This window comes from Rhinolophus hipposideros (assembly GCF_964194185.1).
Source record: "Rhinolophus hipposideros genome assembly, chromosome: 13".
Classification (NCBI taxonomy): Eukaryota; Metazoa; Chordata; class Mammalia; order Chiroptera; family Rhinolophidae; genus Rhinolophus; species Rhinolophus hipposideros.
Genome location: NC_138059.1, coordinates 55,219,169 through 55,244,461, shown reverse-complemented (window position 1 = coordinate 55,244,461; position 25,293 = coordinate 55,219,169). Strand labels below are relative to the sequence as shown.

Below are 25,293 nucleotides of genomic sequence, written 5' to 3'. Positions count from 1 at the left end.
CGTTGAATACTCAATATCCTAATAAGAGATTAAGACATTTCCACTAACAGGAATGATATTTCTCTTAAAATAAAGGTGAAAATCTAAGATCCTTGAGGCAGAGGCTGTGTGGTTGACCACAACAATCCCATGCCTACTGTGAGGCATGACAAAGGGAGTCACTCATCAAATGACCTGTTGAAAGAAGAATGAATAAATGAATGAATGAATGGAGTGGACAAATGTATGAACACATGTAAGTTAATGATGTTGGGCTTGTATAAATAAGAACATGGCTATACATTTCCAAGGTATTTCTCCACTGTAAGAACTCATAAATATTTACAAGTGAAGAGTCTAGTGGAAGACGTGAAAAATTCTCATTTTAAGAAAAGATAAAAATATCAGAAGTGTGCACTAAGTAAAGAAGAGGCAGCATATTTTAGGAACCTTGATGTGACTATTTTAGCAAAAGCACATTGCTACAGCTACAATTAAGAACACTGCTGTTCAGAATAATTGTGATATGGTGAAAATAACTTAATAAAATAATGTTTCTTCCAGGCTATCAAACATCTGCTTCTGGCTCACAGTCCAAAGTTAAACTTTTGTGGAGGGAGCAAAGGACAGTACAAAGAGAAACCACCACCATTTGTGCCTGCACCAGAGCTATTTATTAGCGTAACTTTTTCTTTTTTTTTTTCTTCAAGGTTTCGTAACAACTGAAGTATGTACAAAGTCTTACAGCATTTACACCATAAAAAGTTTCCTATTAGCTGATGAAGTCTCAGGTAGTGCGCCTGAACTTCAGAGCATGACTATGACAGCAACGAAGCAGACCAATGCATGTGTGTCTCTGCAACCACACCACAACTGTCAGCGGGCTGACAGCTAACGGAAAGACAGGTTATTGGGGGCAAAGGGAACAAGTTGATATGCAGCACTAGAGACCATGGGGGGAGGCTACATAGTGTTTCTACAGTTTCCTAGAGCTGTAACAAAGGTCCACAGCCTGAGAGAATAACATGCAAGACAACACAACCACACTGCTCAGATATGGTTCAGCTACCGAAGACGTTCACTTCTGAATAGGAGGCTCTACGCTGATATGGCTGATAGTTCCGTTTGTGTTCATGTCTTTAGATAGCTCAAACCTGCACAAGCCCCACTCTCATCTCCCAAATAAAAACAAGAAAGGGAGGTTTGGAGGGAGGGAAGAGAATCAGCATGGAATTAGTTCTTGACCAACCCCCACCCCCCAAATTTTAAGACACTGAGTAATAGCTTTAGGGTGACCATTCCTGTCAAAAGATTAATAGTAGAAATTTCTGAATCAACCCTCAGAAAAGTATCAACAAACCCCCAGACGTTCCAGTATACCTCCTAGATTTAATCATCTTCATTGTATCTGATTGTCTTTTCTTGGGGTCAGTATTACACAGAACCACCAACATTTACACACTATTGAATAGGACACAGAACGTAGCATTGTTGTCCCAACCATTAGTAAATGGCAAGAGAATTTCAACAGGTAAGCGATTAACATCAGGCTCACCACTTTCTTCCTCAGAAAACCCAGCCTGGTTCTATCTTAGGTCAGTCACTCTGTTGTTTGGTAGCAGTTCCCATTTCTTTTCCCATTATTGCGATCTCACATGTAGGCAAATTGGCTTTTTATTTCAAAAAGATTCTACTCTTTAACTTAAAAGCCAGTTGATAAAATTTTTAATTAAGACACAACAGCGTGGGATATAAAAACACAAGAACCACATAAATATTGAAGAAGTTGTATACCGTTTTCCTGTAAACAGTTTTGCTCAAGATCAAAGCCCTAATCAGATTCTGGCCCGAAACTTTTGGCAGATGACATGTGTTCAGCCAGGCTCTGCAGTGATGGTTGACGCGGAAGCCAGGTCAGTCCCCATGTTGACAGGCATGCAACTTGAAAACATTGCACAACAAGCAACACAAAGAGAGTGGAGAAGCTCACAAGACTTCAAGGAGACCTCACAACCTTCACAATTGCGGATGCACAGAGACCCACCCCTCCCTTCTTTGCACACACTTTCTCTTACACGTGGGAGACCTTCTGTGACTCTCTAGCTTGTTTGATGCTATATAACCACTTGATGATCCTAGCATTTCTTTCGATCGCAGAAATGCCGTATGGCACCCGGTCATTGGCACTGTCATCATTTCTAAGGTCACTGTTACTGTCCTGAGACTGTTCACAGTCTGAGCTGATCATGCTTGCGCTGCGGAAGTTGAGGGAGATGATGTCAGAATTAGCCCTTGCAAAGTTTTCCATTCCAAGGTTTTCCAGCTCTTCGGGGTCCAGTCCACAGTAGTTGAAGAACCTCTCCACGTCTGCGTCCACCCGGAAATACCTGTCACTCAAGTCTGACTTCGACCGCTGGAGGGAGGGCCTCCGGCTGACTCCACAAGCTGGTTCCACCGGGTCGGCTTCGGGGGGCTTCATGGCAATGGCTCCAGCCTTGGGTTTGGGAGGCAGGGGAGGGGCAGAGCTGCTGCAGGGCATCGCTTTTAAGGGCTTCACACTGGTCACTTTGCGGATGTCCGAGGAGCTGTGGGACACGTGCAGGAAGGACTCGGCCGTCTGCTCCAGCAGCCTCCTGCCCACGTGGGAGCCGCTCTCCTGCGGGCTGCCGCGGCCCTGCGTGGGGTAGACCTTCAGGGACTCGGCGAAGGAGTGCCGGTGCAGGTCGGTGGCGTCTGGCCTGTGCGCCGGCCAGTTTCGAGAGCTGTGCTTGTGCCCCGAGCCCGTGCTGGAGGCTTCCGAGCTGTTGATGATGTTCTTTAAGATCTCGAGCTTGAGGGTCTCCCGCTGCACTCCGCTCTCGGTCTTGGCGTTGGGCCCGAACACTCTGAGCGTGGGGCTGCCCAGCGCGCGCTTGGCGCCGGGGCACACGGGGGGCTTGGCCAGCACGGCCGGCTTCACCGGCTCCTGCTTGGCGTTGATGACCTCCTGGCTCTTGACGTACTTGGCCTTATCGGCCTCGAGCCTCTCCACCGCACTGAGTCTTTTGGGATTGGGCTCGGCCTGCCTGCGAAAGTAGTCGGGCCCTTTGTTGAGGATGCGCAGGGGCACGGCCGAGGTGAAGGTGCCCGCGGGGCTGACCGGCTTCACCATGCTACCTGTCTGTAGCGTCTCCGTGGGCATGGTGGGTGGTCTCTCCCCGGCGGCCGTGTTGGATTCTCGTCTGCGCGCCTCCGGATGCGCTGAACAGACACATGTACACGAAGCACAAAGGGCACAGACGGACCTGGAACCTGAGTGTCAGCAGCAGCGGCGGCGGCGGCAGCAGCAGCAGCAGCGCCTCATCTCACAGCTCATTAAGCGCCACTGTAGCTTTAATTCACTATCCCCTGGTACCGAAAGGCCACAAGCCACACGTTCCTTTAATCGCCGCCTCCGCCTCCTTTCTTCTCCCGAAGGATGTGGGAGTCTCCTCCAGGTCTTTGTGTTCCACGGCAGGCAGTGCTGAAACAAAACAACCAACCGCGGGTTAGGATGGGCCGGTGACATCACGGCTGAAGCAACGAGAAACCCCGCGGCGCCCCGCCTCCGCCGGCCCCCCGCCAGCCCCCGCCGCCGCTCGCGGAGGCGATTCCCGGTTCCCAGAACGGCCCGCGGGTCCCTGGCGTCCGAGCCCGCGCCCCGCGCGCGCAGACAGAGACCGGCGTCTGGGAGAAGGAAGGCGCTGACATTTCCCACGCGTGAACTCTTCCAGCAGCCTCCCCATTGGTGAGAACCGACTCTGATCACGCCCGGTTGGCATCACTTAATCAAAACCCAGGAAACACTAGATGAACGTAGAAATGGGGGGTTAGCAAACCCGATTCCTACTTCATCAAATGCCGCCGGGTTCCTAAGAATCCCTATCTGCTTTAGTCTACGACTGGGTGAATTATGGCACTTTTGCAATGAAGCAAAACTTCTGCCTTCTTACTACCTAGCTCAGTAACACCCGAAACAAAAACTTCTTAATTCTTCAAAAACGAAAAAGATGGGCCAGAAATGGAACTGGCAATAAAGATGAAAACAATTTTTAGAAGTCAACATGTTTTAATTATTTTATTTTTGCCAATCAATATATCTGAAAAGACTCTCCCGGGAACCAAGAAAGCTTATGAAGTTCATCCCATTAAATACAAGCTTATTTTTAATTAAAAAGAAACTAGAAATACTTTTAGATTAACCATAGAAGTGGACAATTTAATTTTAAATGCTCCATAATTTTTCACACTTAATGAGCAGACATCAAAAGTCTGTGGCATGTCTTTTCCCAAATCCCTTAAAGAACTAAGAATAAAATCTTAAAATTTCAATGACACCTAAATGTGTTACTGTATAGAAAAATTTGTAATAATAGTTAAGCATTCATGGGACTAATTCATGGCTTTCTTAACTTGTCTATCCCCATTTCTCAAACAAAACCACTATAATGAAACACTCGTCATTCTTCCAATATAAATCTATAGGGAGTTTTTCTACTTGTTACACAATATAATGCAGCGTTTATCTCTGCAGCCCTGGGAACAGCACCTCTCTTAGCCTGTTACTGATGGCAGAACACTTATGAATGCATCAGCATTCCAACGTAACTGTTTAAAGACATCTTTGGTTAGAATTAGAAATATTAAAAGAGTAACGTATTCAACTAACATGTCACATAGCTAATTTACAAAATAAAGTGATATTACTGTAAAATCATCTGCTCTCATGGTAAGAATATGAGGGTTTTATTAATAACTAGCTGATAAGTATCCCTATCATCTTTTGAAACTGTAATCTCTAAATACACCCATTGCCATGTTTTGTTAGAGACAATTTTGGTAATCTGCAAAAGGATTTGTTCTAATAAAAATATTTTCCTGTGTAAGATTTGAATTACCCCAAAGTAATTCCTACATAAGGATTTCCTTTAATGTGTGGTTTTATTATAATACTTCAATTTAGTTTTGAAAAAACCACCTCCTCTCGGGAAGATTAAGTAAGATTGTTTCTTTGAACATAGTTTGAATGAAATGCCAGAAGAGGAGCGAGGATTACCCTGCAGGGTCTCTGGGTCTGCTCATGTACCATGCTGCAAGATAAATCGGGGCCCTCTCCACCAAAGGGGCTTGGAGTCAGAGAGGGCAGCACACCCTGGGCCCGGAGAGAACCCTGTGGGATCACACCCACAGAGATTGAGAGAGGGTTGCCCCCAGGAGAGGCCATGTTTCTCTGGAGTGTGTGTAACGTCTTCATTGATTACCTCTGTAGCTTCCAAAATTCATCCACAGAGGGGACGGTGCCAGAAGGTTCGGGGGCAGAGTGAAGACAGGACTAAGATATCATATCAGCTTTGTGCCCGAGGACCTCAGCAAACTCCCAGCAAGCAGGAAGATGCCCCACTGCGCAATAGGGGACAGAACTTGTACCTCTTCTTTTGAGGCCTGTCTCCTCATCTATGACACGAGGTGCTTGGATGAGATTCCTCCTATCTGTTCTCCATCTAAAATCATGTGGTTCTGAGGAGCTAACAATGAGTAAGTTATTTTCAATTTCAAAATGGAACCTGGGAATATGGGTCCATGACTGAACTTTTCTATGGTTCCTGCTGTTGCTGTTTATAGGAAAATGTCCTTTGAATGATGACTTATGGTTGACATATAGCATGCACTGGTATTAAAGGTCATGAAGCGTTTCATAAACAAAAGTAATTATACAGTCCCTGCTGATTCCTGACATATGGCTAAAGAGAGAGAACATAAGCCCGAGGGAGAAACTTTTATTCACCAACCATTTTGGCTATATTTTACCCCGTTTAATATCCATTTGAAAATTTCACAGAAGGATAAAAACGATTGGAGAATGAAAGTTGGCAGAGCTGAGGTACAAAATGACCTGATAAACCAGGGCAGACACGGACTCAACAGCAACCTGGCCTGGGGGTGACCGTGGGACAGAGCCCTGAGGGGTCACATTATCTGTGTGGGAGTCCTGGTGCATGTGGGGAGGGCTGATGTAGCAGAGCTAGCCAGGGCCGAGGGCACAGGGATCAAGAAATGGTGACATCCACTCACACTAGCGGTGCTTCTCAAACTTGAAACACAGCCCCAGGGATATCCTTGAAATGCAGAGTAGATTTGGGGTGGTACCCTAGAGCCTGTGTTTCTCACAGGTTCCCAAGTGATGCCCGGGAAGCCGGTCCAGCTTCTGAGTGGCAAGGGGCAAGGGAAGGAAGCTCACTCCAGTCCTAGAGAGCATCAGATTAGAACCGAAATGCCTCTGGCACAGAGGAACCTAGCCAAGCTTTCTTAGCTCCTAAATGAGTAAAAGTCTGGGGCTTTGGGGGCACAAAAATAGCAATCCCACAGAATTCAAAACTTTTAAAACCAAAGCCAGAATCCTTCTACCTTCAAATCTGCCAGGTGCTCACAGGGGCAGTTAGTTGAAGACCAGGACCCTTGGCAGACGAGTAATGTTAGAGAGACCCGGCACGCTGGATCTAAGAACATTTGCAACCCTGGAAGCATCAGGAATAGAAAATGGGCCTGAATACACAGTTTACATGAAAAATGCTTAACGTCAAAGTTTCTAAAATCCCGGCCATATGTACCTCAATGCCTATGAGGTCAGGCAGAGAATGGGTGACATGGCCTGTGGAAGGGCCTCCAGCTAAAGACTGCCATGGGGAGTGGGCTCACTGAGGAAGCAGCAAGTCCAGATCTCTGTATAAATTCTCCTGATTTTAAAATTCACTGTTATGAAACAGTGCAGGCCAAGTGCTTCTGGTAACTAAAAAGAGACAGACAGTTAATCTTTTCATTTTAGGAAGGAAGAAAGCATTGGAATTAGAGCAAGGACCCTGGGATTGAACACAAACCCGAGTGACCCAGAGAAGTTTCCTAAGTATGTGAAAACTGGTCATCATGTAAGTTATGGCAGAAAAAAGGTGGTAATATTGTTTTAAAGAGGGAATTTGTCTAATTCAACTCTAAATCATCTAATATCTCAATATCTTGATCTTATCTATGGAAATGAATGTGTTGAATTGGGTAAATTTGAAAATGTCTTCAGTTCAAACATTTTTGGAGGCAAACAGCAAAAGAAGCAATTTACCTTTGAGGCTAATAAGAGTTCTTGAAGAACTGATTCTTCTAATTTCCTAACATGTCTGATCACAAAACTTTTACAATATGAATGAAATTGTCCCATGTTACTTTTTAAATTTTTGCTGATAGTATTTGTGCTTATTGACTTTAGCATAAGATTCCAACTTGACTGGAGGTCACTTTCATAACTATATGTTTGATTTTTCCCTTTTAAGAACAGAGAAACTTCCTGGTCACTAAAGTAAAAATGCAGTTTCACATTGGCTAATGAAAAGCTGTTTGTGGGAAAGTGCACACTCTAATTCTTATCCTCTATGCCGTCCTCCTTTGTACCCCTGGCTTGAGCCAAATAAAAAGATGGCAGCCTCTCCAAACCAGCTTTGTGCATTCACACATCTGCTCTTCCCTCTTTTTAATAACCAACAGGGTTTCATGAAAATTGTCATTTACTTAATATGTATCACAACTAGTTAACAATATTGTGGCTATCACAAAAATTGTATTTAGAAGAAAAACATATTAGTAAGTAACAGTTTTGTGGGTTAAAGGCAGCAATGTCATTCCATTTGGAAGACATTAACTTACCCATTTTAATTAAGATGCCACGTTTTTCAACAGTTTCCCTTTTTTTCCCCTCCCAATGCAGAGTCACTTTTATTAATTTCCCCATTTTTGGGGGTATAACTTTGTCTTTTTCCTTGTTTAAAAAATATTAGTTTCAGGTGTGCAAAACAACATAATGACTACACATTTACACCCCTCATAGAGTGATAAACCCTCTCCCAGTGTATTACCCCTCTGACATCGTATACAGCTGTTACAATACCATTGATTATATTCCCTATGCTGTACTGTACATCCGGTGTTATCTCCTTTTATACTGTGAAAATAACTTGTAAAGAATGCAAAAGGAAAGGAGAATAGTAAAAGTTGAAAAAGTAAATGGGAGAGTAACAAAAGCATTTATCAAAAACAGACTAGATTTGTACACTATAAATTGAATTGAAACTAAGAAATCAGAGAAACCAACCATCTAGAAGCGCCTGAACTTTCAAGACTTGAACTTTCTCAATTCCTGAATGATGTGCCTCCTTCTTTTTTATAGCCTGGTGAAACCCCCTATAATTCTAAGAGCCGAATCTTCTTTTTTCTGACCTCAGCGTTGCAGTCCACCATCAGCTCCAAGCTGTAAATGAAATAATCTTTTTGCCAAGAACACTATCACTTTGTATATTCTTTGAAACCACAGACTTTTTCTAATAACATTTAAACTTTTGATTCTAGTATCCTCGGCATTTTTTGCTTATTCTTTCAGTTGGCTAGAGCAGGTCTTCAAATTGTATTTAATAAAAATTCTTGCCCTAGGTTTCCATTACTTTTCTTTAATTTTCCATGTGTTGGGTAAACCATTTCCCCTCTTTTTCAGCAACCCCTTTAAGCCTTGTTTCTTTTGACACATCCATTCTATCAGCCTAGAGGATAGGAAACAAATGTTGGAATGAGTGTAGGGAGGCCAAGGAAGCCAAGCCTTACCTTCTAATGATATATGGATATGGACAAAGGAATGTTTATCCCTGAGGCTCTCACACTCGTACGGTCTGCTGAGGCAGCACAAAACGTGCACAAGCGTCTTTGACAAATGTGTGAAAATTATTCTGACAAGGAAGTGTATACTGTGTTATGGAAATATCCTCCAGGTGGCACTGTTAACTGAACGGGTTTGGAGGGAAGAGTGGAGGGGTAATTTGTTACTTACAGAGTTTTCGCATGTCAGGTGGGCAAAGAAAGATAGCAACGGGAACAGAGACAACTTTGCCTCAGCGGAGCAGGATCCGGGCAGTCTCAAGTTCAGAGCTGTGCTGTAGGGCAGTGGCCATGTGTGCCTAGTCTCACCTCAAACAGGCTGAGGTTGGACTCAGGGCACACCTAGACATCTGGACACAGGTCTCTAGGAGCTGGGGAGCATGCAGACCACCTTGTAGCTCGAGTCTGGGAGGTTCAAAGGCAGTCTACACTGGACTCTCCAACCACAGGATGCAGACAACAGTGAGTCATTTCCATGAGTGCAAGGGTTAGAGTTTTCTAGGACCACACGTGTTCTTGGGGAAAGGGGATCAGGAATTACCTTAAAAGGAACTCCCAGCAAAGGAAGTTCCCCTCCAAAGGAAGCCAACAGCCCTGCACTGAAAGGGCCGTGAGCTCCCCCTAGCGATGGGAAAGATGTGGCTGCCCCCAGTGAACGCAAAAGCTCCCCAAGACAACCAGCTCTGAAGTCTCCCATGCCCAGGGGACACCGGATTACAGGAATCAAAGGTAAGGAGAGAAATCTTCTCATCCTTCTGTTCACATGTTCTGCCCCACATGTACATGCACCCACATGGGGGCCCTTAGAGGTTAGAAGTCCAATAATGAGTAGGGGAGGGGCTGGGGCAGGGAAAGAAATGGAAATAATAGGACGTTTGTTCAGTTCCCTGTCCCCTCTTCCATAAAGGTTTCCAAGCCAACATAGGCCTAAGCTGGCACAGGGAGAAGCTAATTTAAGCTGGATGAGAGGTTGGAGTTTTGGTCATGATGAAACGGCCTGGGCTCTTTCATGCCTGAATCTGAACTGAGGACTTTCCATTTATTAAGACGAACAGAAGAGTTTACGAGTCCTGTCTGAGATTTCATCCTAGGGATGGAAAGCAGAATTCAGAAGAGTGAATTCTTAGGGCATGGGAAAAAGAGTATACTCACTCCCTGTTTATTCCCTAACGAATCCAAGCCAGAAAATGAAATGGGTCCAGGTAGTATCCTTCAGGTTTTCTGTTTGTTTGTCTGTTGGTACAGTGCCCCTCTTCAGTTCCACGCCAGGTCCAGGAGTCAACTGGGCTTCTCCATATCTGGCCACGTACAGCTATGAGACCCTGGTCGAGTGACTCAACCTCAATTTCCTTATTTATGGAACATTGACAATAATGATTCCTACCATGTTTTCCCAAAAATAAGACCTAGCTGGACCATCAGCTCTAATGTGTCTTTTGAAGCAAAAATTAATATAAGACCTGGTCTGGTACTATGTTAAAATTAATCTTACGTAATATAAGACCAGGTCTTATATTAATTTTTGCTCCAAAAAATGCATTAGAGTTGATGGTCCGGCTAGGTCTTATTTTCGGGGAAACACGGTGCATTTCATGGGGCTGATGTAATTCTGTGAGGTAGTACATTGAAAGTGCTCAGCAAGGAACTCGGCCCCAAGTTTGCTTAGTAAATGGTAAGCTGTTATTAAATTTCGTCCCCAGTGTCCACAACTTGGCACCAATAATCACCATCATTAGATTTCAAGCTTTACGGTAAATGAATGATCTTTTGTCTTAAAATGATTCCATTACTCTCAAGTGATAGTGTGTGTGTGTGCTATTTCTGTCAAAGTGGATTGACTGTGCAGTTTCTGTCTAAAAGGTCACTTGCATGACCCCATTTTTATTTGAGTTACAAAGAAAATATGTGGTTGCAAATTTCAAAGCTAACAGTTATGTGAGTGAAACAGTCTAGAGTAAATAATAAAGCCATTATTGAAAATGAAATCAAACCTAAAGTTGGTTGGAGAAGAACAGCAGGTCAAATCTCAATCCATGATGGATTCTTTAATGTCATTCTCTAAGGTCATTTACAAAGCTCACTGCACATACTTCATTTTCATTTGTATGCATATCCATTATAACACAATGTTATGGGTTTCTCTTAAAATGATTTCCTCCTATTTAAGACAATTAAAATGAAATAGAGAATGAGACTCCCCCCCACACAAAAAAAATCACATTTCTGGTTCAACATTTTCCCTTGGCCCAAAATAAAAAAAGTGTTGCTACAAGAGGGCCACTGAGTTGAGTGCATGTGGGGGAGCCCTACTTTTACCTGAGATTGCATAAATCCATGCTGCACGTAGCCAGTGCCAAGATTGTTTGTAAATAGAACAATTTGCTTGATGAAAATACTCCAAGTAATTAAAAAGCAGGGCTTCTAGGATTCCTAATGAAAATCCAATAGGACTGCTTGCCTTATGCAAACAAACATAAAATGATCCCACGTTCGGCCACTTTTGTCCTCTCCTGCAGAGTGCTTTATGTGGCTTTATGTTCAGCTGTGAAAATGTGTAAGGCTATGGCCAAACTCTAAATGAATGTGGAGGTCAAGAGCCCATTGTCCTTTTCTACAGACTAGTACACTTAAATCACAGGTTTTAGGAGACTTGCTAGTTGTGTGAGTCTAAGCGTTAGCTGATTCCTCTAGTCAGGTGGACCAGGAGCACGTTCCAGCAGCAGCAATAACATCCCAGTGAACTCAAGGACTATGAACTCTAGAAGCAATTCATGGAGTTCACAGAGATATGGTGCTGGGAGCTCACCAGCCCACCCATCCTCACAATTCCCCATTTAAGAGGTGATCTGATCCCCCTTGTATAAGCCAGGAGGTAAGTACTGGTGAGTGGCACCTGGAGAACCCTGACTGGAATCCAGGGCTGTGCAGATTTGGGAACCCTGCATCCGGTTCTCCCATCAACGTCGATGTTAAGCATGTGCACTTGCCATATTGCTTTTTCCTTCAGCTATGTAAACTTGTACTCTATGGCAACTGTCTATAGCACATACATACAATACAAAAGATTAGGGTGGCAATGTAGATAGAACATTGATTTCTGAAAATATTTTTAATACCCTTCGCAAAGGGTAATATTTACTCTGAAATAAATATTAAAATGTGTTAAAGTAAAATTGTAAAACACTTAAACTTGAAGGAAGGAAAAAGTAAAGCAGCATTTTTTAAAGAGTGAACCAAGTTCACTGTGAATGTGTTAGGTAAATTGGTATATAACTTGTTTACAAATTACTCATTAATATGACCATTTCTTATTAGGTACATATTATGTCCCCAGAACTATACTAGTGCTTTTCAAAGGTTTTTAAATTCAATTCCACCAATAGCTCTAAAACAAGTGTTATTGTCCCTACTTTACAGATGAGGAAACTGATGTCCATGGATACTAAGAAAGTCGTCTTAAGACATTCACCTACTGAGTGGCTGTGGGTTTCACACTCATCTGTATACATAAGCCTTGGTCCACCACACCATGTCACACTGTCATTCCAGGTCTTAAAAAGATACATATGATGTATTTTTTAATGCTTTATATTTAAATAATATGACTCAGGAACTCACATTAAGTATATTTTACTTCCTAAAAATCTACTCTTTTGACCATTCACTGCTTAGTACCAGCTTCCCCAGAAGGGAGAGGAGGAAAACAAACCATTTAACTTTTTGTTAAGTCAAATAACTATGCTACTTGCTAACAGCTTAAATGCACAAGGAGAGAAGATAAAATATTTATAATTTGGGTTCCATTCATTTAATTTTCTTTCTTTACACCACTGGCTGCAGATGTATCAGTTAGTTGAAGTTTGATGAAAATATTAAAAATAACAATAAGGTAATATAAGACTGTGGTTTCACTCTATCTTACTACACAGAGCATCTGGAGGGCAGGGAGCACCCGCTTTTTATTGCTATTTCTACTGAAGCCCCAGCCACGTACCTATGAGGCACTCACTCAAAGGAGCTGAACTAAAATGCTTAAACACTCAGTAGAATATCTAGCATATCATTTTATATTGTACAGACTCCATGAAGATGTCCAATAAAAAGCTTGGGAAGTGAAACTTGGAATATTCTGTTTACAAATTTGAAACAACACTCATGGGACTACAGCACCCAAAAGCACAAAACTTAGTGAACACATCGGCATTAAACTGTGCTCAGAACACAAAATATGGTACAAAGAGAAATCAATACAAGGCAGAATTTTAAAGCAGAACCAGTAGGTTCATTTAAAAAAAAAATAATAACGAGAACTGTTGATCTCATTTGCCAAGAACACCTGGAATAATTTTCCATCTCTTGACTAGCTTTCAGTACAGCAGTTGTTAGAACCACTAGTTCTTTGCCTCAAGTGTACTCATAAAAGACAAACAGTACTTTTTCATTTTTAAGGACTCAGACTGAATTGTGGGACAAAGAACAATTTTCAAAATAAGACACGCAAGTTGACAGACACTTTTGCAGCACATATTTTAATCTTTAGCACTTAACACATCTTACATAAATCATTTTCAAGCTCAGAATGGTATAAGTTAAGTCTTCCACCACAATTTGCACTTGAAATATTATTTTTGGGTCCAAGTGACAAAGAGCTGAGGAATGACTAATAAGTTCTCTCCACCTTGCCCAGGGTCGTTCCAGCTCTGCCTGTGAGCTCACGGGAACTGAAGCAGCAGGCAGAAGCCAAACTGTTGGCTCTGCTAGGCAGTGTGGTCTAGTTTTGTCTGGAGGCAGGCACAGTGTCAGGAGGGAGGGGGAGACACTGGTCATTGAGTGATACATCTAAGTCTGGGGCCACAGGCCCTCTCCCACCTGTCCATCTTCACCTGCCACCCAGCCATGCTCTCTGATGCCTGCCTCTGCATTCTCCTCCTTGCCCTGGAACTCCCCTGCCCTCCTCTGCCGGACCTTGACCAGAGTCTTCCATGCTGAAGAGAGTGTCCCCAGACCCATTGGGAAGTCTTTCCTGATTTCTCTTTCTGTGTCTGACCTTTCCTCCCGGGCAGTTCCCTTAGTCCTTATTATTGGATAGTGGTACCACCCCCCAAGTGTACCCCCGAAACACAGGCATCTGAGGGCAGGCTGCCTGGCTCTCCTCCACCCCAGCATGCTGCCTGATGGACAGTAGAGTTCAGACTCTCTTGTAGGGAACCTTGTCTGACATGTGTCCAGTTCAGGACACATGAGTCTTTGCCTCAATGTAAAAGAATAAAAAGGTAAAGCTACCAAAAAGGTTTTGTTCACTTATCTACCTTCCTACTCCAGCTGCCCAAACACAGCCAGCTCACCTAGGAGACTCTGTAAGAATAGATTAGCAAGTATAGGTTATGATAATCGAAAGTCCATAATAAAAGCAACCTGATAAATACTTAAAATAAAAAAACTACAGACATTGCCAGACGGACAAAACACATTTCATTAGATCTGAAAACCATCTTCAACATCCATTCTGATACAATGTGCCTTTGTAGTCTATTCCTTCATGCTTTCACTTTACAGTGATACTATCTGCCTCTATCCTGATTAATTTTTATGCTTCTCATTCCTGTTTACTAAAGAAAAATGACTCATCCAAAGTGAAAAAGGGAGTTAGCTTTTATAAATAGTTTTTTTCTTAGTCTCTAGCATTTTCTTTTGTTTGTTTAGCAAGAAATGGCATTTTGTATTATTTTTTTTTTTAGTGGAAAAGAGAATAATTTTACTTGTGGCAAAAGATGGTTGTTGATATTTTGTATTTCATGATCTGTCCAACTCTCGATTCTAGGCATAATCACTGAAGTCTCAGAAGAGAAATACAGTAGCACCTATTTACTGGGTAACTTGTTCTGCCAGGCCTCATGCCAGATGCGATGGATCCTTTGTATTTATCAGCCTTGCCCAACAGGTATCATTTGTTCCACTTAGCAGATGGGGAAACTAAGGCTCGGCAGGTTGAAGTGACTTCCCTGAAGCTGGATAGTTGAAGGAGCTTGTTGTCAACCTCCGGTCTGTGTGTTCTATGCCCGTGCCTGTCCTGCTCTCAACAATTACGGAAACATCCGCGGTTGCAAGGAGTGAAGAGGGGCCGATTTAGACGTGAGCCAGGAAGGAAGGGAGGAAAGAATAGAGCTAGTGCCCTCTCACCACCCCAACCCATATGATGCCAGGCCCCAGTCTGCTTTCATAACAAAACGTCCTTCCTGCTGTGATGGCGAAATCTGTGTACCCACTGGGGGGAGAAACTGTAGTTAGCAGTGCTTGCTGTGCCAGAGGATAAAACAGTGAGGGGGAATAAGAGGCAGGAAGATGTTCTGAAAACTTTGTGAGGAGAGGGCATTCATAAAACATAAAATAACAGGCCCAATAAATGCAATTTGCAGCCGGGACAATAAAAGCTCTTTGGTAAGATTCTCTAAGGGGCGCTCTCAAAATTTCACTACACCCTCCATACTGGAAAATAATTATTCTAACAGCTTGCTAAGGAAATGAAAATATCATCTAAACAACAGAAAAAGAACAATCTAGTCATCATCTGATTAGATAAAAAACAGACTGTATCGATGAAGCTTGAGCCCTCCTCTGGGCTTGCCTAACGAGCATGCATCCTTCAGACCACACAATGGGACAAAGACAACTTCCTATAATCTGCCTGCCCTTTAGGGAGCAAACCCCTAAAGGGACATGCAGGTTTATACAGACAGAAGGTCTAGAACACAGGAAGCACCAGCAGTGTATTTGTTCATGTGGAAAGTGTTTACTGAACATCTACTATGTAACAGGCCGTGAACAAAATGCACACTATGCGGAACTCACATAGACAGCAGTAAATAAGATAAATAAAATATGTAGGATAAGTATAGGTGCTAAAAAGAAAAGGCGTGAAAGGATTTAGCAAGGAGAAGATTACTGTTGATTTCAAAAAGAAGAGTTTTGGTCAAGTTGGCGGGTTCAGGAGAGAATGGGGAGAAAGAAACTGGAGACAGTGCTGAGGGGCTATCGGAGGAGCTTGGAGATGAGGTGATAGCTGGAGAGGGGGGAGCAGGATCAAGAGAGAGAATAAATGCAAATGACGCAAGAGAGACTTTACATCAATGTGCTGAGAACAGGGCAATTAAAAACGAGAACCAAAAACTTGAACACGGGTGGTAAATAAAGGCTTATAGATGTCAGATGGCTGTGAGGGACGTTCCATAACCTCGTTGTGACATCAGAGACCTTGTAAAGTGAAAACAGCTTTAAAGGAATGGCAGGAGAGCATGTTGCTATGGGTCAAAGCAGTACCTATCTGGACCCCTCGGAGCCTGAGGATGGGCACAGGGCAGAAAACATCTGGCCGATGCTGAAAGATGTCAAGAAAAACAGTGATATTGCTGTGGGAATGTTACTAGACCCAGTGAATAAGTATTTACCTTCCAGCAGATTCTAAACTGTCACAGAGGCAAAACCTAATAGTGACAGGAAGCAGCAAATCTCCATTTCCTTCCCCTTCTGCCAAAGGCAAATCGTATGATGAATTATAATTTTATCTCCTATAAGACAGAGGAAGAATGTATTGCATCTACAAATTTAAAGTTTACCAATTGGGAATCAGAGACACCAGGGAAAAAAAGCTAAGAATTCGTAGGGTATGTAATAGCTAAGGAAGGAAATTCAACCATTTGACCAACACCAGTCAAGGGCCTACCCTTAGCCAGGCACTGTTCTAGGCACTGGAGCGACTGATGTGAATGAAACGACCACAATGTGGCGTTCACACATTCTAGCCAGCAGACAGCACAATTCAGAGTAACGGTGTTAAGGTTCTATGGCTGGATTCTAAGGAATAATGGCAGGGGAACACTAAAGTCAAAAGTGAGAAAATACTAACTCACAACCATTCCAATGGTGAGACAGAGGGAAAGGCATCTGAGGGAAACAGATTACAGAGGACCTAATGGGGTAAGAACACAAGGAGGAATGGAGAGGCCCAGAGAGCATGTGTGACCCTGGAGGACAGTACTCATAAGGAGAAGGGGCTAGTGTGACCACATTCTCCAAGTTCTGGGGTCACACAATACAAGTTCTCCCCCAGCCTGGCTTGCTCCACCCTTTACTATTAGGTTGGTGCAAAAGTAATTGGGGGTTTTGCAATTATTTTTAACCTTTTAAACTGCAATTACTTTTGTGCCAACCTAGTACCATGTGACCTTGAGTCGCTAACCTTCAGGTTCCTTACCTGTGCCATAGGCATAACACTTGGACCTATCTTAGCGCCGGGGACAATACATGTTAGTCACTGTATTTTAATGAGCTGGAGAAAGTACTGCCAGATGAATGTCATGGACTTGTAGAAGCAATTTGTAGATTGATTTAAGGAAGAATTTTTTAACAATTAAAAATGTCCCAAATGGGAATTAGTTTCTTTGTAAACAGCGAGGTTTCTATCTCAGGAAAGGTTTGTGCAGACACATACAAGCTTACCATGTGTCCAAGAAATTTTACAGGGATTCCTGTAATGGGTGGGTGTGGCAGATGAATGGCACATTTCTTTCTAAAAAGTTCTGTGTATCTCTGAAATGTTTCCTACTGCCCAGATTTAAGTTACTAAGTTCAAAACAAGAAAAAAGGAACATGAAGACAGAAAAGACATGAAGACAGAACATGAGGACAGAAGAAAAGTTTGAAGACAAATTGTAGCAAGTTATTAAGCACTGAAAGAATAATTGAATAGATAAGAAAGTGGCAGGAATGTTTTTGATAAGCAGATTAAGTCTCCCAAAAAAGACAGTAATAGAGAGGAAGGTATGAGCGAAGTGGACTGGAAGAATGTGAGAGAGAGAGGAAGGAAGAGGCAGCAGGAGGGCATCTCATCAGTTATGGCCACGGACATCCGGTTGTATCCTGGTATCTGTGCCATGGTTGATCTCTTATATTCTTTATGGCCCTGAAATGCTCATACTTCTTATACAGCATGTTTCTATGCATAGAATGTGTAGAGTCCTTCCATCAGTGAAAGACTCTGAAACTGCCCCATGAGTTTATGGGCTGATCCAGGAAGTCACCATGTGGGAGCCATTTATTGGTCAATGGCTGATCTACAGGGGCAGTGAAGGCGGTGGTTGATACCATGAGGTCAGAAGCAGCCTCTAATGATATCAAGAGCTGGATGATTCCTATAATAATATGCCAACAGTATATACAGTTATATTTGCATGTAATATGTCAGCTTACTTTTGAGATCATGTCATCCCAAATTCTTCAGAAAACATTTAGCCAGCAACTGCAGTTTAGCAATCGAGTTGTTAAATCCTGCAGTAAGGACCTGGTTATACCTGCGACAGGAGGCCATTGGCTCCAAACTCAGAGATGGTGCCAGAAGCCACTTTAGATGCAGTGTCTGCATCTCCAAATGAAAGTTTTGATTCATGTAATTTCCTCCTTCATTAACTTAGAGGGACGCTAACTCTTCTGTGACATTATTTTTTCTTTGTTCATTTCTAGAGGAAGAGGATTGGATTTTTCTCTTTTGTTGAATAGCTTTACAGATAGATGGAGGCTTTTAAACCTTCATCTATTTTACTTACTAAGGCACTCTGGGATCACGCCAACCAGTTTCTAGAAATCAACGAGGTTTGAGCCTTCCTGTGCTTACAAGTATATCTAGAAAAACATTTCAATAAATAAAGCATATACATACATACATATATATATGTGTGTACATATATATATATACACACACATATATATATATACATATATATATATATATATATATATATATATTTTTTAATTACTCCTTTTGTCAAGCTACAATTGACCATTAAAATGAAATTTAGGAAGACACTGGTAAAAGAAACTACATTAAAAAAGCCACTGTCTATCTCAGAAAATATTTCAGTAATCCTTGCTAGTCTTTGGACAAAGAGCTACTCAATATTCAACTTCTCATTTTCCAATGCCAGTTTTTTCAAACATTATGATAAACACTATAAAGTGACCTACTTCCCCTGACACCTAATAAAAGTGATGTGTCATTCCAAAACCCATTTCTCCCACTTGCAGGACAAAAGACAATACTTCTATAGTTATCCTTCTCTGACAGATGGAAAGACTCTTTTAAATAATCATTTAAAAAAACTGAGAAACATCTATCAAATGTTCGCTTACAGCTGGATAATATAATATAATCCTTGAGTTCAGCTCTCTAGTTAGAACTGGAATGTTATGGTAGACTGGGAATACTCAAAACAGAGCCTTACAGGGAACCAAGTAGTGAAGTGATATAAGGATTAACAGTGATTTTTCAAAAAGAAGGATTCTCTGAGAGAACACTGGGTGTTGAATCCCCTGCTGAAACCAATGAAGACACCAAGACAACTGGAGGGTGGAGAACAGTGAACGCAGGTCAGACTTTGGACTCAAATGGGTCTGTGTTAGAATCTTGCTTCTGTATCTTCTAGCTTTGTGATTCTGGGGAAGTAAATTACTGCTATGTGCTTCCATTTTCTCATCTGTTAAATGGCGCTAATAACCACCTTCCACACAGGGTAGTTATGAAGCTTACGTGACACAGAGGATGGAAGGCACTTAGCATGGGGCCTGGCATACAGAAGACAGATACTAAGTTTTTACAGTGAAAGTGTTATTTCTAATTGAAAGTATTTGGTATTGTTGGAAAATCATTCCCCTGGTCAATTCATCGTTTTCGAAACACATGGAAATTCCAGATATTCTTTTAAAAAAGAAATGCATCAAAACAGAATTGTATCTACAAAAAAATTGTTTCTAGAATTTTGAGAGGCACTGCATTAAACACATCTACTTAGCAATTTGGGGAGAACTAACATCTTTACTAGATTGAGTTTTCCAATCAACACATTAAGTCTCTCCATTTATTTAAAGTCTTTGATTTCCCTCATCAGAGTTCTATAGTTTTCAGCATATGAGTCCTATATGTTTTAGATTTACCCTAGTTACTTCATTTTTTGAGCCATTGTAAATAGTATTGTATTTTGAATTTTGGTTTTCATGTGCTCATTGCTAGTATATAGAAATACAGTTGACTTTTGTATGTTGATTTTTGTATCCTATGAACTTGTTGAATCACATTTTTTTGTTCTGTTTTTGTAGATCCCTTGATATTTTCCAAGTAGGCAAGCGTATCAGAAAGATAGACAACACAAAAGTAATAAAGTCGGTTAAACGAAATAGCTAAAACACTTCTGAAAAAGAATAAAGTGAAAGGAAACACTGCACTCAATTTCAAGACTTATTAGATAATAAGGACTATGGAGGGATAGACACATAGATCAATGGGACAGAAAAGAGAATCCAAATATAGACCCACACAAGTGCAGTTAATTTATTTTGACAAAGATGCAAAAGCAATTCAATGGAGGAAGAACAGTCTTTTCAACAAATGGAGCTGCAGAAGTTGGAAATCGATAGGTAAAAATACAAAACTCGGAAAAAAATGGCGGCGTGAGGTGAGCCTCTGTAACGCTCCCCTGGAATTTACAACGAATCGGACAACAATAACTCCACAAAGGACTCCTTGCACAGCAGACAGGCAAGACGAAGAGGCCGACTACTGAATTCACCTCCAGGTGGGTGAATCGCGCGAGCGGGGGAGGAGGGAGAGGAGAAGTGCGGTGACGGAGCCGCGCGGGCTCGGAGCCCGCTGCTCCCGGAACTACCGCCGCTGCGGGAGAGGGAAGGACTCGGACTGCTAGGGCTCCGCTCACGGCCCGCAGGGCTGAGGGGGCAGCATACAAAACCGCTGAACCCAACGCTCGCTCACGGCAGACCTCGGAGCAAAGACTGAGGGAAGAGGGCTGAAATCGGTGGTTTAAGCCCTCACTGCCGAGCGAAGAACTGAAGCCCTAGGCACGGAGACTAGCCGCCCCCTCCCTACCCTCCCAGAGCTCGCCCCGCCCCCACCTGCCCCGTGCTAGAAGCGATAAAGTAGCAGTGTCGGATCAAAGGACAGAATATTTGCTGCTCTGAGAACTGTGGACCGCAGACACAGATTCGCAGCTCAACTAGTTCCGGCAAAGGGGAGGGAGCTGTGGAAGCAGGACTGGCTGTGGTGGTGGTCGCCGCCATTGCTCTGGGCCACCTCTCACAACTCACCCCGCCCCTGGCCCCACCTATCTGGGCGGATCCCTGCAGGAGTAAACAGAACTGCTGAAACAAACGGGCTCTGAATCTGGTGCAGAAAGAGCTTTGGAACTCCAAAAGCTCTTCGCATACCTATCAACCTGTTGCAGAAGACACTCCTGTAGATGTCTAGGAAGAGAAATAGTAAATCAGTGATTGCCATGAATAACCAAGGCAACAAGATAGCTCAGAAAGAAAGTCAAAAGTCTCCAGAAAAGGAACTTAGAGATATGGACCTTTGTGATTTAAATGACAGAGAATTCAAGATCGCAATTCTGAAAAAACTGAACGAGATGCAAGAAAACACAGAAAGGCAGTTTAATGAACTCAGAAACACAATCAAAGAATACCATGAGCATTTTACAAAAGAGATTGAAATCTTGAAAAAGAACCAAATAGAATTTCTGGAGATTAAGAACTCAATAGAAGAAATTAACAATAAAATATCCAGCTTAGGTAGTAGAGTTGACCAGATGGAGGAAAGAATCAGTGACATCGAAGATAGGAACCTGGAATTTACACAGAGGGAAGAAGAAAGAGACTTGAGACTTAAAAGAAATGAAAGAACTCTACAAGAACTTTCTGACTCCATCAGAAAGAGCAATATAAGAATAATGGGCATACCAGAAGGAGAAGAAAGAGGGAAGGGAACAGAGAATATATTCAAACAAATCGTCGATGAGAACTTCCCAAACTTGTGGACAGAACTGGATCCTCGAATCCAAGAAGCAAATAGAACACCTAATTACCTCAATCCCAACAGGCCTTCACCAAGGCACATTGTATTGAAGCTGTCTAAAATCAATGATAAAGAAAGAATCCTCAAGGCAGCCAGGGAAAAGAAGACGGTAACTTACAAAGGAAAGCCCATTAGATTATCATCAGATTTTTCAGCAGAAACTCTACAAGCTAGGAGGGAATGGAACCAAATATTCAAACTATTGAAAGAGAGAAATCATGAGCCAAGAATAATATATCCAGCAAAGATCTCCTTTAGATATGAAGGAGGAATAAAGACCTTTCCAGACATCCAGAAGCTGAGGGAATTTTCTAATACACGACCTGCACTACAAGAAATACTAAAGGAGGCTATTAGACCACCATCAACAGGGACAACTTGTGGCAACCAAAACATAAAAAGGGGGAGCGTAAAGGCCTGAACTGGAATATGGGAATAGAGAAAGTAAGCGGACTGAAGAAACTGGAATACTCTAAATATCAAACTTTCTTTTACATAAACTCAAGGGTAACCACTCAAAAAACATCCAAATCTGAAATATATACTGTAATAAAAAAAGAAACAGAGGGAAACATCATAGGATACTACCACACAGAAATAACAGACAACAACAAAAAGGCAAAGAAACAATGGAGACACAGCCTTACCAGAAAACTAAAGACAGAATGACAGGAAATCCTCACATATCAATAATCACCCTAAATGTAAATGGACTGAACTCACCAATAAAGAGACACAGAGTAGCAGATTGGATCAAAAAACTAAACCCAACCATATGCTGCCTACAAGAGACACATCTCAGCTACAAGGACAAGCATAGACTCAAAGTGAAAGGGTGGAAATTGACACTTCAAGCAAATGGTACCCAGAAAAAATCAGGTGTAGCCATAATGATTTCCGATGAAACAGACTTCAGGGTGAAAAAGATAACAAGAGACAAAGATGGACATTTCATAATGGTAAAGGGGACTATACAACAAGAAGACATAACAGTCATCAATATTTATGCCCCCAATCAGGGAGCACCGAAATATACCAAGCAACTACTAACAGAACTAAAGGGAGAAATTGACCAAAACACAATTATACTAGGGGACTTAAATACATCATTGACAGCTATGGATAGATCATCCAAACAGAAGATAAATAACGAAATCGCAGCCCTAAATGACACATTAGATGAATTGGACATAATTGACATATATAGAGCACTTCATCCTAAAACATCAGACTATACATTCTTTTCTAGTGTACATGGAACATTCTCAAGGATAGACCATATATTGGGACACAAAATCAGCCTCAGCAAATTTAAGAAGATTGAAATCATACCAAGCATATTCTCTGATCACAAAGCTTTGAAATTGGATATCAACTGCAAAAAGAAAGCAGGAAAAAACACAAATACATGGAGATTAAACAACATACTTTTAAAGAACGACTGGGTCAAAGAAGAAATTAGAGGAGAGCTCAAAAGATACATAGAAACAAATGACAATGAAAATACATCCTACCAAAATTTTTGGGATGCCGCGAAAGCAGTTTTAAGAGGGAAATTTATATCATTACAGGCCTATCTCAAGAAACAAGAAAAATCCCAAATAAATAACCTCATGTTACACCTTAAAAAGCTAGAAAAAGAAGAACAAGCGAAACCCAAGGTCAGCAGAAGAAAGGAAATAACAAAAATCAGAGCAGAACTAAATGAAATAGAGAACAAAAAGACAATAGAAAAAATTAATGTGACAAAAAGCTGGTTCTTTGAAAAGATTAACAAAATCGACAAACCCTTGGCTAGACTCACTAAGATAAAAAGAGAGAAGACACTAATTAACAAAATCAGAAATGAAAAAGGGGAAGTTATCACGGACACCACAGAAATACAAAGTATTATCCAAGAATACTATGAAGGACTATATGCCACCAAATTTAATAACTTAGAAGAAATGGACAAGTTCTTAGAAACATATAGCCTTCCAAGGCTGAACCAAGAAGAAGTGGAAAATCTAAACAGGCCGATCACCAGTAACGAAATTGAATCAGTCATCAAAAACCTTCCCAAAAGCAAAACTCCTGGACCAGATGGCTTCACCAGTGAATTCTACCAAACCTTCAAAGAGGATCTAATACCAATCCTGCTCAAACTCTTCCAAAAAATTGAAGAAGAGTCAGTACTTCCTAACTCATTTTATGAGGCCAACATTACCCTGATACCAAAACCTGGTAAGGACAACACAAAAAAAGAAAACTACAGACCTATATCTCTGATGAATACAGATGCTAAAATCCTAAACAAAATTCTAGCAAATCGAATACAACAATGCATTAAAAAGATTATTCATCACGACCAAGTGGGGTTCATCCCCGGGGCACAAGGATGGTTCAACATTCGCAAATCCATCAATGTGATACATCACATAAACAAAATAAAGGACAAAAACCATATGATTCTATCAATTGATGCAGAAAAAGCATTTGATAAGATACAACATCCATTTATGATTAAAACACTTACTAAAATTGGTATAGAAGGAAAATACCTCAACATAATAAAGGCCATATACGACAAGCCCTCAGCTAACCTCATAATTAATGGTGAAAAGCTGAAGCCCTTTGCTCTACGTTCAGGAACACGACAAGGTTGTCCCCTATCACCTCTGCTTTTCAACATAGTGTTGGAAGTCCTCGCCAGAGCTATCAGGCAAGAGAAAGAAATAAAAGGCATCCAAATTGGGAATGAAGAAGTTAAATTGTCACTCTTTGCAGATGACATGATGCTATACATAGAAAACCCTAAAGACTCCACCAAAAAGCTATTAGAAACAATCAATGAATATAGTAAAGTTGCTGGCTACAAAATCAACGTACAAAAGTCCATTGCTTTCCTATATACCAACAATGAAATCTCAGAAAAAGAGATAGAAAAAACAATTCCTTTTGCAATTGCAGCAAAAAGAATAAAATACCTAGGAATAAACTTAACCAAGGATGTGAAGGATTTATATGCTGAAAACTATAAGACATTTTTGAAAGAAATTGAAGAAGACACAAAGAAATGGAAAGACATTCCGTGCTCATGGATTGGAAGAATCAACATCGTTAAAATGGCCATATTACCCAAAGCCATATACAGATTTAATGCAATCCCCATTAAAATCCCAATGGCATTTTTTAAAGAAATAGAACAAAAAATCATCAGATTTGTTTGGAACCACAAAAGACCCCGAATAGCCAAAGCAATATTAAAAAAAAAGAACAATACTGGAGGTATCACACTCCCTGATTTTTCCTTGTACTACAGGGCTACAATAATCAAAACAGCTTGGTATTGGCGGAAAAACAGACTCATAGACCAATGGAATAGAATTGAGAACCCAGAAATAAAACCACATAAATATGGACAGATAATTTTTGACAAAGAAGCTAAAAACATACAATGGAGAAAAGACAGCCTCTTCAATAAATGGTGCTGGCAGAATTGGATAGCCACGTGCAAAAGAATGAAACTGGACTGCTATCTGTCACCATGTACCAAAATTAATTCAAAATGGATCAAAGACTTAAGCATAAGACCTGACACAATAAACTGCATTGAAGAAAACATAGGTACTAAACTTATGGACCTTGGGTTCAAAGAGCATTTTATGAATTTGACTCCAAAGGCAATGGAAGTAAAAACTAAAATAAACAAATGG

General features: G+C 41.5%; 1 protein-coding gene across 5 annotated transcripts in view; it reads right to left on the bottom strand.

The window, feature by feature from the left end:
- Window positions 1-1,687: 1,687 nt before the first annotated feature.
- FAM110B (family with sequence similarity 110 member B) overlaps window positions 1,688-25,293 on the bottom strand; it is a 149,741-nt gene continuing 126,135 nt past the window's right edge. For all 5 annotated transcript variants that reach the window (XM_081070319.1, XM_081070321.1, XM_081070323.1 and 2 more), the window contains one exon: window positions 1,688-3,481. In XM_081070319.1, coding sequence (XP_080926445.1) covers window positions 2,051-3,160 — 1,110 coding nt within the window. In that variant the 5' untranslated portion in view covers window positions 3,161-3,481 and the 3' untranslated portion in view covers window positions 1,688-2,050. The remainder of the gene's footprint in view (window positions 3,482-25,293) is intronic.